The following is a 12,058-nucleotide window of genomic DNA, read 5'->3' on the forward strand; positions in this document are numbered from 1 at the left end:
AACAATATGTTCCTGCTGAAGCTCCTCCTGCTCTTGAGCCTGTTCATGCTACTCCAGCTATTGCTCCTGTTGATTATAACTCTAATGATGGCTTGAAGGTTGTGGGAAGGAAGAATAGGAGCAGTCACAGTGTTAGAAATTCTCAGCCAATTGCACAATCTAGTGCTTTTCTGGCTCTTAATGATGAAGATGGTGGCTTCTACCTTAATACTGGCGAGGGTCAGTCAATACCCCCTCCTGTTCCATGATTATTTGCTCCTGGAATGTCAGGGGTTTGAATGACCCTAGCAGGGTAGCCAGTGTGAAAAGGCTACTTAGACATCATTCAATTGAGGTGATTGGCCTGCTTGAGACTAAGGTGAAGATGAATAAATGCCAAGCTCTGCAGAAGAAGTTTGGTCTATCCTGGTCTTGGGTTGGAAATTATTGCTGCTCCCATAAAGGAAGAATTTGGGTAGGGTGGAATTCTAATGTACTTAAGCTTGATATTTTTGCAATTCATGAATAGTTTATTTATTGTGCTATCAGTCATAAAAGTTCAGGTGGTTCAATTTTTTGTTCTTTTGTCTATGGTTTGCATTCCATTCATGATAGGAAAGCTTTATGGACTGGTATTCAAGGTTAAGGTCTTCAGCAGAATCCTTGGATTTGTGTTGGGGATTTTAATTCTGTTCTTAATTCTGATGATAGAATTAATGGAAATCCTGTTTCTGACTATGAGGTGAGGGATTTTCAAGAGTTTATGGATACTAGGGAGTTTTGTGAAATTAAGAGTAAAGGGTCTTTTTACTCTTGGTCTGATAAAGCTCATGAAGGGCGTAGAACTTGCACTAGAATTGATAGGGGTCTGATCAACCAGGGCTGGTTAGATTTATATGGGCATGTAGAGGCTTTTTACCTTACTCCCGCTCTCTCTGATCACAGTCCTATTCTGATTGAACTCTCTTCTGCTCCTACTACTCAAGGTAGACCCTTCAGATTTCTGAATTGTATAGCTAAGCATGATCAATTTCAAGCTACTGTGAAAAGTGCTTGGAATGAATCTGTTTCTGGTAATGCTATGTTGAGAGTTTGGAATAAGCTTAAAATTGTGAAGAGTAAAGTTAAGACTTTACACTTAACTCATTTTGCTAAAACAGCTAAGAAACTGGAAGCTGCTCATATTGCTTTGGAAACTGTTCAGAATCAGCTTGCTGGCAGTGTTCACAATCATGATCTTCATGTGCAAGAATCTGAGGCTATTGCTCAAGTTAAGTTTTGGATTGGAATCCAGGAGAGCATTTATAGGCAGAAGTCTAGAGTTGAATGGGTGAAGTTAGGTGATGCTAACAACCACTATTTCTTCTCCATGATGAAACAAAGACATTCTAGGAACAGAATTGATTCTATTGTTAGTGCGCAGGATGTTTTGCTTACAGACTCAAGTCAGGTTGTTGATGAAGTTTGTAAGTTCTATAAGAAGCTGTTAGGTGAGAAAGTTGCTTGGCTTCTCAGCATTTGGTGACTATGAGGAAGGGGAGGCAGTTAAGTATTGCTTCTCAGCAATTATTGACTGGCCGTGTTACTCATGCTGAAATTGACAGGGCTTTAAAGGATATTGATGATTCTAAAGCTCTAGGGATTGATGGGTTAAATGCCTATTTTTTCAAGCAGGTCTAGAATGATGTTAAATTTGATATCTATGATGGAGTTCTGGAGTTCTTTCATACTGGTAATATGCAGAAACAATGGAATTGCACTACTATTACTTTAGTGCCTAAGGTTCCTAATCCCTCTTATGTGAGAGAATTCAGGCCTATTGCTTGCTGTATTGTGATCTATAAGCTTATCCCTAAAGTGATTACAGCTAGGCTTGCTAAAGTCATTGGGGAGGTTGTTGATGAAGCTCAGGCTGGGTTCATTCCAAGAAAGCATATTGGGGATAATATTTTACTTGCAACTAAGTTAATTAAGGGTTACTCTCATAAATTCATCACCCCTAGATGCATGCTTAAAATTGACTTGAAGAAAGCCTATGATTCTCTTGAATGGAGTTTCTTAGGTTCTGTTATGGAAGAAATGGGTTTCCCTTGTAAGTTTATTGATTGGGTTATGGGATGTGTGTCTTCTGTCTCTTTCTCAATTCTCTTAAATGGGTTCCCTGGTGTTCCTTTCAAGGCAGAGAAAGGGTTAAGGCAAGGTGACCTTATGTCTCCCTTTTTATTTTCCATTGAGATGGAATACCTTACTAGATGATTGCATGAGTTAAAATTGAATCCTGATTTCAATTACTATCCTAGATGTGAGAATCTGGGCATTACTCATCTCATGTTTGCTGATGGTTTGCTTATGTTTGCTAGAGCTGATACTGTCTCTGTTCAGTTACTGTTTCAAGCTTTTCAGAAGTTTTCTATGGCCTCTAGGCTATCTGCTAATCTGGATAAGAGTTCTTTGGGGGTATTACTGAAGGTGAGCAGCAACATTTGAGAGGTGTTCTTGGGATTTCTCAGGGCACTCTTCCTTTTAGGTACCTTGGGGTGCCTCTTTCTTCAAAGAACCTAACTATCAACCAATGTAGGCCCTTGGTTGAGAGAGTTACTTCCAGAATCACAAGTTGGGCTGCTAGGCATCTTTCATATGCTGGTAGGGTTCAGTTGCTTAAAGGGGTTCTTTTTGGGATCCAAACCTATTGGGCTCAGATTTTCATCTTGCCAAAGAAAATTCTTAAAGAGATTGAAGCTAGATTTAGAGCCTTTCTTTGGACAGGAACTGCTACTTTTTCCAGGAAGGCCCTTGTTGCTTGGGATACAATTTGTTTGCCCAGAGTGAGTGGGGGTTGGAATATTCTTTCTCTCCCAATTTGGAACAAGGCAGCTGTGACTAAGTTACTCTAGGACTTAGCTCATAAGGCAGACAATCTCTGGGTTAAATGGGTCCATATCTATTATTTCAAGGATAGGAACTGCTGGGATTTTCCTATTCCTAAGAAGTGTTCTTGGGTTCTTAGGAAGAATCTGCAGTGCAGGGAGATAGTGGATAATGTTGGGGGTTGGGGTAATATTGTTCAAGGGCATGCTATGAAGATCAAGAAGCTCTATGCCTTGCTTAGACCCTAAAGACAAAAAGTGTAAAGGGATTTGAGAAGATTAGTCTGTAACAATAGAGCCACTCCTAAAAGTGTTTTTTTTATGGCTTGCTCTTTGAAATAGATTGGTTACAAAAGATAGGCTGCTGTCATGGAATATCCCTTGTGATCCAGTTTGTCTTTTATGCTTGCAGAAGAGTGAAACAGTTCAACACCTGTTTCTTGAATGTGATTATTCTCATAGAGTGTGGGGAGATGTTTTGAAGGTGTTGCACTACCAGAGACAGATTCTTCAGTTTACTGATGAAACTAAGTTGATAATGAAGAAATGCAGAAATTCAGTGGTTTTTAATGGTGTATGTAAACCATATGAGATTGTTGTTAGAGATGTTATCTTTCATATGGCTTGTAGATGTAATGAGACAGATTTCTCTCTGTTGATTATTTAGCTTTTCTGTCTGTTTTGTTGGTGTTGTGGTTGTATGGTCTGTTTGTCTAGTCCTGCTGCTGCTGCTTGTAGTAGCTGAGTCCAGGAGGGCCTTTGTGTTTTCCTTTTGTTATCCTGTTCTTTGCTTCTCTCTCCCTTCCTAGAAGGGGGTTTGTTGTTTTGAGGGCAGGCCATGTTCCTATCTCTTGGGTGAACCCTTCCTAAAAGGTGGCATCCTTGGGACAGGAACTGGTTGGGATGGTTGCCTGTTTTCAGGCTGTGTAGTTGGGATCTGCATCTTGGCTCTTTGTAAGTTGCAGCTCTTTTGTTCCTATTGGTAATAAAATCTTTATTTACCAAAAAAAGGTATATATACAAAATCCCAATAAAAACCCAAAAAAAATCATCTCACAAACAAATTCTCTCTCCATTTTCTCTTTCCTTTATGTAAATCCGCCACTGATAACCTTCAAAAAGCACCATATTCTCTTCAATTATTCTTGTAATTTTGCTTCTAAACAAAGTTTTTTAAAAAAAGGAAATTTTTTTATGATTAATCCCAACTTTGCTCTGTCCGCCAATATTAATCTCAACTTTCGTTTATTATTAATCCCAACTTTATACCCAATCTGCCCAAAACACTCCCAAGTGACTTGCAACCGGTTAAGCAGGTTACCATGTGTGAGTTGGATTTTTTTTTCCAAACGTGTTAACATTTTATTGGCTGAAAAAGGAGAAAAGAAAAAGAAAATTTAAAAAAAATATAAAATAAATGATAAAACTAACCAGCCACCCCACCACCACCACCGATAGAGGCCTCAACGCAACCCAGCCCCTGCCCTACCTTCGACTATTGGGAAACCTACCCCTCTTTTTCCTGGCCCTTAACAGGTTGTTTCCCTAACAAAAAACAACCGCCTCTCCCACATTCGACCACCAAAATTGACCACAAACGGCCAAAATCGGCCGATTTTGGGGCTGAATGGTTGGTTTCAACCCTAAACCGGTCGATTTCGATCGTTAATGGCCGATTTCATGGTCGTTTGTGGCGGAATTGGAGGAGGGGAAACTTAGGGGTGGCAGAATCGAGGGAGGGGAACGTAGCACTAGTGAAATTAGGGGAAGGGAATCCTAGGATTGCCAAAATCAAGGGAGGGGAAACCTAGGAGCGGCGGAACCGGGGGAGAGAAGGTTGTGGTGGCCGAAAACCGGTGGAGAAGAGGGTGGAAACGAAGGGGGAAGAGAGGGGTTGGTCGGAGGTGGTATGGTTGATGCCTGCCGGAGGTGGCAGGGGATGCCGTCTGCCAACGTTTTGAGTTTGGTTTTAAATTATTTTTATTATTTTTATATTTATTTAAATTAATTTATTTTATTTAAAATTTTGTTTTTTAAACGAATCACGTGCTACCAGGTGTTTGGTAACTTGCTACATCAAGTTACGTAACCAGTTGGGTGCAATGGGAGCGGATAGGGTATAAAGTTGGGATTAATAAAAAAATAAACAAAAGTTGGGATTAACGTTAGTGGACAGAGCAAAGTTGGGATTAATCACAACAATTTTCCAAAAAAAAAAAAAACTCTAGAATCCTTTTATTAACAAAAATCTAGCAACATAAATTTTAGAATTTTATAAAAAATGACTAATATTAGCAAAGAAGTTGTAGAATCAAAGGAAACAAAAATCGTTTTCCAAAAGAAAAGGTAAACATATTTCTTAATTTAGTTCTGATGAACTTCTTTTTTAAAGTAGTTATTAAATTACGGAAAATTTGTCAGGGACAACCTTTTATAAAACATTTTTTGTGTGGGACAACCTTTTAAATTTTTTTTGGCAAAGTCAGACCACTTACAAAATTTTTTTTGTAAATGGAGACCAACCCCTACTTTCAGGCCATTGACCACCGGATTCCGGCGTTGACTCCCACGTGACTAGCACGTGCTCCTCTTTTCTTCTAATTACACCCCTTTTCCCTCCAATTTTCTCACGTAAAAACCCCTCTTACTCTCAAATTGATTCCAAATCTGAATTTTTTCCCTAATTTCGAATTCTACTATGTCATTCAACAATCATAAGGTCGCGAATTGAATATTGGTATCAATTAGGTGAGTAATTCCTTAACTCTTGTTCAATTTAGCCAAAGTTAAAATTTTAGGGTTTTGATTGGGGGTTTGTTTGTTGCTTAATTTCCAGGGAATTGGTACTCACTATGGCTCGATTTGAAGAGAAGAGATGTGGATGTGGGTTTCCAGTTGCTAGAAGGACTTCATGGACCCATGAAAATCCAGGGAGAAAATTTGTTGCTTGCAAGTTCTTCAACCACGAAACAGGGCAAAGAGGTTGTAGTACATTTGAATGGGTGGACGAGGAAATACTAGATTGGCAGAGGGATGTAACTAATGTGCTAATAGAAGAAAAGCATAGGCTTTCCACTGATCTGAGTATTCTCAAAAAAAGATTGGCATGTACTGAACATGAGAAGGGGCGCCTTGCTTCTGAACTTAATATGCTGAAGAACAACAAGAACAGGGCTGAAGGGGGGTAATGCAAGAAGAAAATTCAAGGAACAAGCTAATTGTAACCTGTGTGATTGTGTCAGTTGTTGTTAGTTTTTGTGTTGTTAAGCTTTTTGGTTAGTTATTGAAGTTGTATTTGGTTTAATGGCATTTAGGTTAGAATATTGTACTGTGAAGCTTTATTAGTGAATGAATGAAATGATGACCCTTATTTTGTTGCACAATTTTTTTGACACATAAACTGTCAAACACAATTTTTTGACACATAAATAGCATACAAATTTTGCAAAAGAACATTAGATTGAATAGATGTATGGAAATCTGTCAAACACCATACATAGGTGTGTACAACATTAACACAAATATTTTGGGTGGCCACACCCTTTCAATACACCAAAAGTACCCAAAATAAGCTAATGTGATGTTAAATAAAGCAAACACGTAAAATTTAGGGCAGAACTACAGTTAGGCTTCATCATGCTGAGGTTGTGAAGGTTGAGTTGGCTGAGTTAACATAATTTCATCATGCTCTGCTGGTGTTGCTTTCTTCCTGCCACTTCTTCTAGGAGCTGGTGCACTTTGTTCAGCTTGGGGCTTCTTTGCTTCTGCTGCTGCCTTCTTTGCTGCTGCATGAGATTGAGCATAAGTGGTCCCTCCTTCTCCATCAAGTGTAAGAATGCAAGTCATAAACAAATACCCATGTACGAATGCAAGTTATAAACAAATACCCATGTATGAATGCAAGTCATTAACAGAATGCAAGACTAAGCCCATTACCTTTGTGTTTGATCTAGCAGCCATCCAGAAGTACTCCTTAAATATAACCCCAGGGAATTTGGATTTGAAGTTTGTCCATATATGCCTAGAGCAATATCTTGTCTCTGCATCTGGCATAACTGTATTGAATGCTTCAAGTAATTCTTGCAACAATGGGACATCCAATTTCAGTACAACTAAGTAAAAGCACAGAGTTATTAAAGGACATGGAATAAGGGTATAACCTTCTGCCTATCAGACATATAGGTAAGCTCATCATCCTCATGCACCCAAGTAACTGAGTCAGCAATAGAAATGATGTCATTTCTCAACAACTCCATGAACCAGGACCATGTCTCTGTATTCACATTCTCCACCACTGGCCATGCCACAGGGAATATATTGTTATTCCCATCTTTTCCCACTGCAGTAAGTAAAATGCTTGGATAAGGGCCCTTGAGGTGTGCCCCATCAACCCCTATAATGGGCCTACAACCAGCAATAAAACCCTCCTTACATGCCTGTAAACAGACATACAACCTCAGGAACAAGGGAGGTGGCTTTTCTATCCCATCAACCTTCAATACAGCAGTACTACCAGGGTTATACTTGATGATTGTTGCAGCATAGTCCCACACCTTCTTGTACTCCTCACTAGCATCACCAAAAATCATTTTCAGAGCCCTTGCTCTTGCATAATATGCTTTATAGTATCCAATGTCAACTTTCACTTCTCTTCTCACCCTTTTTATGAAGTGTTTCAACTTCCAACTAGGGTCATCTTTCCAATCCTCTAAGTATCTCTCAGCCAAGTACTGAGATGTCACTCTGGGGTTGTAGTATTGATGGCCACATATATGTTCAGCCCTTATCCTCTTTATCTTCCATGTCTCCTCATCATTCAACTTCCCAGCATGGATTTTGAACTTACACTTCCTTTTTTCCTTGCATGTGCACTTGTAGACACCTAAAAATGTCTCCCCAAAACCAAACCCGATGATGAACAACCTTTCACCGCCACAATTGGTCGAGTTCAGTATTTAATCCCGAGAGTGCTTAAAAAATCGTATTTGATTAAATTTATATTTTGAACAGTCCATGGATTAGTCTTAATGTTTGGAAAAGCATAGTTTTAATTTTAGCCCAAACCTTTTTATTTTATTGTTTTATTATTTATTTTTGGCCCAAACCTTTTATTTAATTATTTTCTAATTTTAGCCCAAATAATAATAAATCAGAAAATGGCCCGAAATTATCAATCGGCACTTAAAATGCTGAACGAAATTAGGGTTTAAGATGTATTTAGACGGAAAAGCAGGCTGGGAATTCCCTCGCCACGGCAGGTACCCACCGCGTCACGAGAATCCTTCCCGTCTGACGGTGGGATTTCCCGTGACACGGGAATTTCTGTGTCTTTTCCGCGTAAACCCTTAACGCGTTTTCTTCCTCGTTTACTGAAAAACTTCCCGCGTCACACCAAAATGCACCGTGTCACGGGAGTGTTTCCCGTCTGACGGTGGGATTTCCCGTGTCACGGTACAGTTTGCCGTGTCGCGGGATATTTTTTTAGGGTTTTTATCATTTTAGGGTTCCGTGTGCTCCCTCAACACATTTTCTCTATAAATACCCCCTCATTTCTGATGTACGGGGCATCAAGGAATTCTCTATTTCATTTTTCTCTCTTCTATGCTTTAACCTAAACACTAGCCTACCTTTCTCATTTCAAAATTCCTTCTTCAAGTGCTCAAAGGAGTCCGTACTTTACTCGTGGTTCTGTCCTTAAGCCAAGGCGTGAAAGGTAGAACTGTTTGAGGGTTTGGCTCCAAATCAACTCTACCTTATTTAATTTAATTATTGTTTTATTATTGTTTCCTTGAAGTTACTAACTCGTTTATTATTTTGTAGTTGCAAACAAACAGAATCAAAGTAAGAATTAAGTTCCTATTATTTTTCTAACGATTTTATATTGTTGGAATTATGGTTAAATTACTTCCAATATTAATGTTTATTCTGTTATTTTTATGATCACTATATTGCATGTTTAAAGGGAATATGTAATTGAAAATCACGCCTAATAAGATAATTTGGACAACCGGTTTAGGATCCTTTTTAATCTTGTTGTTTAATCAAGTGATCATGATATTTTAGAATTATTTGTTGCATTAATATTGAACCAATTTAGCATAATAATAGTTTGGAGCAAATTGAATTTTTGTTTGTATGCCTTTGAGATCGCAGGAATCACTTTTCACTATAAGAATCGAGTAGAGGCCAATACGGGCGAATGTGACTCCATGACTCACTTCGTACCATCATCCCCGATTCTCCTTTCGTGGTTCCGAACCATATGGAGTTAGTAATCTCATGGATTATGAATGGGGTGTAACCTTCACGGGTCAATCGTTGTTGCCTATCGTTGTCCCTTATTCGTGGTTGCCTTTTATGATCCGTGAACGGTTTACAAGTTCCTTAAAAACTTGTTGGCGGCTCCCTACTTTGTTTTGTCCCTAATCGTGTCCCTTATTGTATATGTCAATTCCCACTTCCTATGAGTGCCAAGCATATCATATTCACACATGCTTTTAACGTAGGCAAACTTCGAGCGACGCCTACAATTTGGCGACTCCACTGGGGAGGATTCTTGATTATTTATCGATTTGAGTGATCGGTATTTAATTAAGATGAGTGGATGAGACTTGAAAGATTCTTGAAAAAATATTCCTGTGATTAATTTGGCATTTTTTGCATCTGCATAGCCGTTTTAACGTCGCATTCAGGTCTGTCCCGTAGGAAATATAGAATAACTTGGTTGCGCACGAAGGAAAACAAGGCACCAGTCAGATATTCTGACTGCCGTGCCACGGCAACATCTGCCGTGTCACGGTACAGTGCACCGTCTGATGGTGCACAATATCGTGGCACGGGAATATTGCCGTGTCACGGCAGTCCTAAAATTAGTCCGGTGGCTTATTTTCTCTTCTCACAGTCAACTTCCTTCGATTTTTCTGAAAAACGTATGTGTTCTACATACGTCTTAGCCCCGGGGAATTTAAGCTCTATCAACCCAAAAACGCTCATGGCAATAAGGGTTCATCCGAGTTATTAAATTCACCCAAACCATGGAGTCGAGTTCGATTTCATCACGAACTCGCGGAGCCGCCCGTTGGCATACACCCTCAAGGGAGGCTGCCTTGCTAACGCGTCCAAACTCTTAACCATGGTACCCTTTTGACACCCAAAGCTTGACCAATAGTTGAACATAGATCTTGACTCTAGGTTGCGAACTTTTTTTACATCATCGTGCCTAAATGCTATGTGGTTGTTTGGTGCTAACCTTCATGTGTTTACTCTTTTGTTTAACCCATGACCGAGGGTTTTTATTCTCACATAGTAATTAGTACGGCCCTAAAATCGATTAAAATCTGAAAAAATCACAAAAATGACCTGGAACTGTGCACCGTGTCACGGCATGTTCTGCCGCGCCACGGTGGACAGTGCCGTGACACGGGGCTTTCTACCATATGACGGTATACTGCACCGTGTCACGACAGTCAGCACCGTGACACGGTGCCCAGGAAAAATGTCCTGTCAGTCTTTTTTTCGATTTTTGTGCGGATACTGTGTCCAGTTTGGTATCATGTCTAGCTATACGGTCAAAACACGCGTCCATAACCTCACTTAATCACTCACATATGGTGTTCACACATTTTTTCCTTAGTCGTGCACTACCTTTTGACCGTATTTTAGGGTAGTCTTGTTTCGGTTTTTTTTTTTTTTTTTTCGGAGTAAGTCAGATTGTATCCTCCCATATTTTTTTAAAATAAAAAAAATATAAACAAGTAGAATTTCAAAATTATAGATTTTGTTTTATATTAAAAATTCTTTTTCCTTCTTTCTAATCCGGATGGGTTAAGGTTAAGTTTGGTCATTAAAGGTGTGTTTGTTTCGGTGTCACAGCACTTGGTCAAGAAGCAGGGGTAGATTGTTACGGTTCGAGTCAATACCTCAACAACCTCTTATACCATAGAGGCGTACAAGGAAACCACCTCAATCATCTCCACAAGATCCATCTCTAGTCTACTTTCAACCAATGGCTACTAAGGAAGACATCGAGAACCTCAACAAGACAACTGAAAAGTTGTCTAACATGATGCAGACACTCACCACTAGGGTCAGCACGGTAGAACAAGATAATCGAAACAATGTCACTACCGCTGCAATGGACAAGATTAAGGAATAGATGAGCAAGATTTCTAAAGAATTCACTTATGTGGAACAGCCTGTCTGTTGGGGTTTGGTGAGTCCGACTCACCGCGGAAACAAACCCAAAAACAAGACCGCACTCGCAATAAATAAAACCATAAACATAATTAAATTAATCACAAGATTAAGATAAGCTAATTACCTTTGACGCGTGGTTCGCTCTTAAATGAGCTCTTACTTGAAAGCTTCAAGTCCCGCTCACACGGAGACCTCCAACGAAGTCCACCCGCACCAACAAAACCGACTAGGTCTAATGTCTTGGGGTTAGAAACACCCGACCAATAAAACTCGAGTAATTATATTGAGTTCAAAGGTTTTCACTAATTGTGATGCCTTTTCCAACTCTTAATCAAGCATCATTCCCAATGCCCATACTTGGGTAGTTATAGGAAATGATGGGAGTATCATTTACTCTCCCATCAATGTGGGATAGTATGATTTTTCCATTTTATTTTAAAGCTAAAATAAAATTAATAATCAAGCTAGTAATAAATCAACAAGTGGCAAGCTCATGAGAGTGGTTAGGTAAGGACCACTTGGAGGAGGGGGGGACCAAACTTGCTCCCCACTCCCTCTCCCATAACCGGCCACCTCACTCCCCACACACTCAAGGACCACAAGCCACATGGCACCCACCCTTGGGCACCAAGGCAGCCAAGGTGGGCTGCCATGTGCTGCTGTCCGTGGCAGCCACGCCCAGCAAGCCCAGCAGGCCCAGCACTCGCATGCGGGCTGCCAAGCGCTGCTGGCCAGCAAGCCCAGCATGCTTGTGCGGGGTGTTGCCGGCCTTGTGCCTTGGCTAGCGCTGCTAGGCAGCTAGCAATGGCCTAGCCATGCTGCTGCTAGCTGTGGCGAGCTGGCGCGCCTAGCGTGCTAGCTGCTGCAGCTTGTTACGGCATGGCTTGCTAGCCATTGCGCGCACAAGGCTGCGCCTAGCATACTAGCACGCACTAGGCAGCGCCTAGCCTTGCGATGCTAGCATGGGTGCGCTAGCACGCACCAGCCAGCCTAGGCTCGGCTTGGTGCGCATTCTA

At 40.4% G+C, this 12,058-nt stretch overlaps 1 protein-coding gene across 1 annotated transcript; it reads left to right on the top strand.

The window, feature by feature from the left end:
* Positions 1–244: 244 nt before the first annotated feature.
* Positions 245–1,504, top strand: LOC145580952 (uncharacterized). The gene is made up of 3 exons (XM_081638031.1): positions 245–408; positions 509–572; positions 638–1,504. The coding sequence occupies exons 1-3, from the start codon at positions 245–247 to the stop codon at positions 1,502–1,504; spliced, it is 1,095 nt and encodes a 364-aa protein (XP_081494157.1).
* The last annotated feature ends 10,554 nt before the right edge of the window (positions 1,505–12,058 follow it).

The sequence above is a fragment of the Chenopodium album genome, chromosome 15 (genome assembly GCF_948465745.1).
Source record: "Chenopodium album chromosome 15, dcCheAlbu1.1, whole genome shotgun sequence".
NCBI lineage: Eukaryota > Viridiplantae > Streptophyta > Magnoliopsida > Caryophyllales > Amaranthaceae > Chenopodium > Chenopodium album.

Excerpts from the sequence above, each read along its gene's own strand:
- LOC145580952 (XM_081638031.1), top strand. The coding sequence starts at position 245 with ATGATTATTTGCTCCTGGAATGTCAGGGGTTTGAATGACCCTAGCAGG. Across the intron at positions 409-508 it reads AAGAAGTTTGGTCTATCCTG|TTTATTTATTGTGCTATCAG; the intron begins GTCTTGGGTTGG and ends ATTCATGAATAG. Across the intron at positions 573-637 it reads TTTTTGTTCTTTTGTCTATG|AATCCTTGGATTTGTGTTGG; the intron begins GTTTGCATTCCA and ends GGTCTTCAGCAG.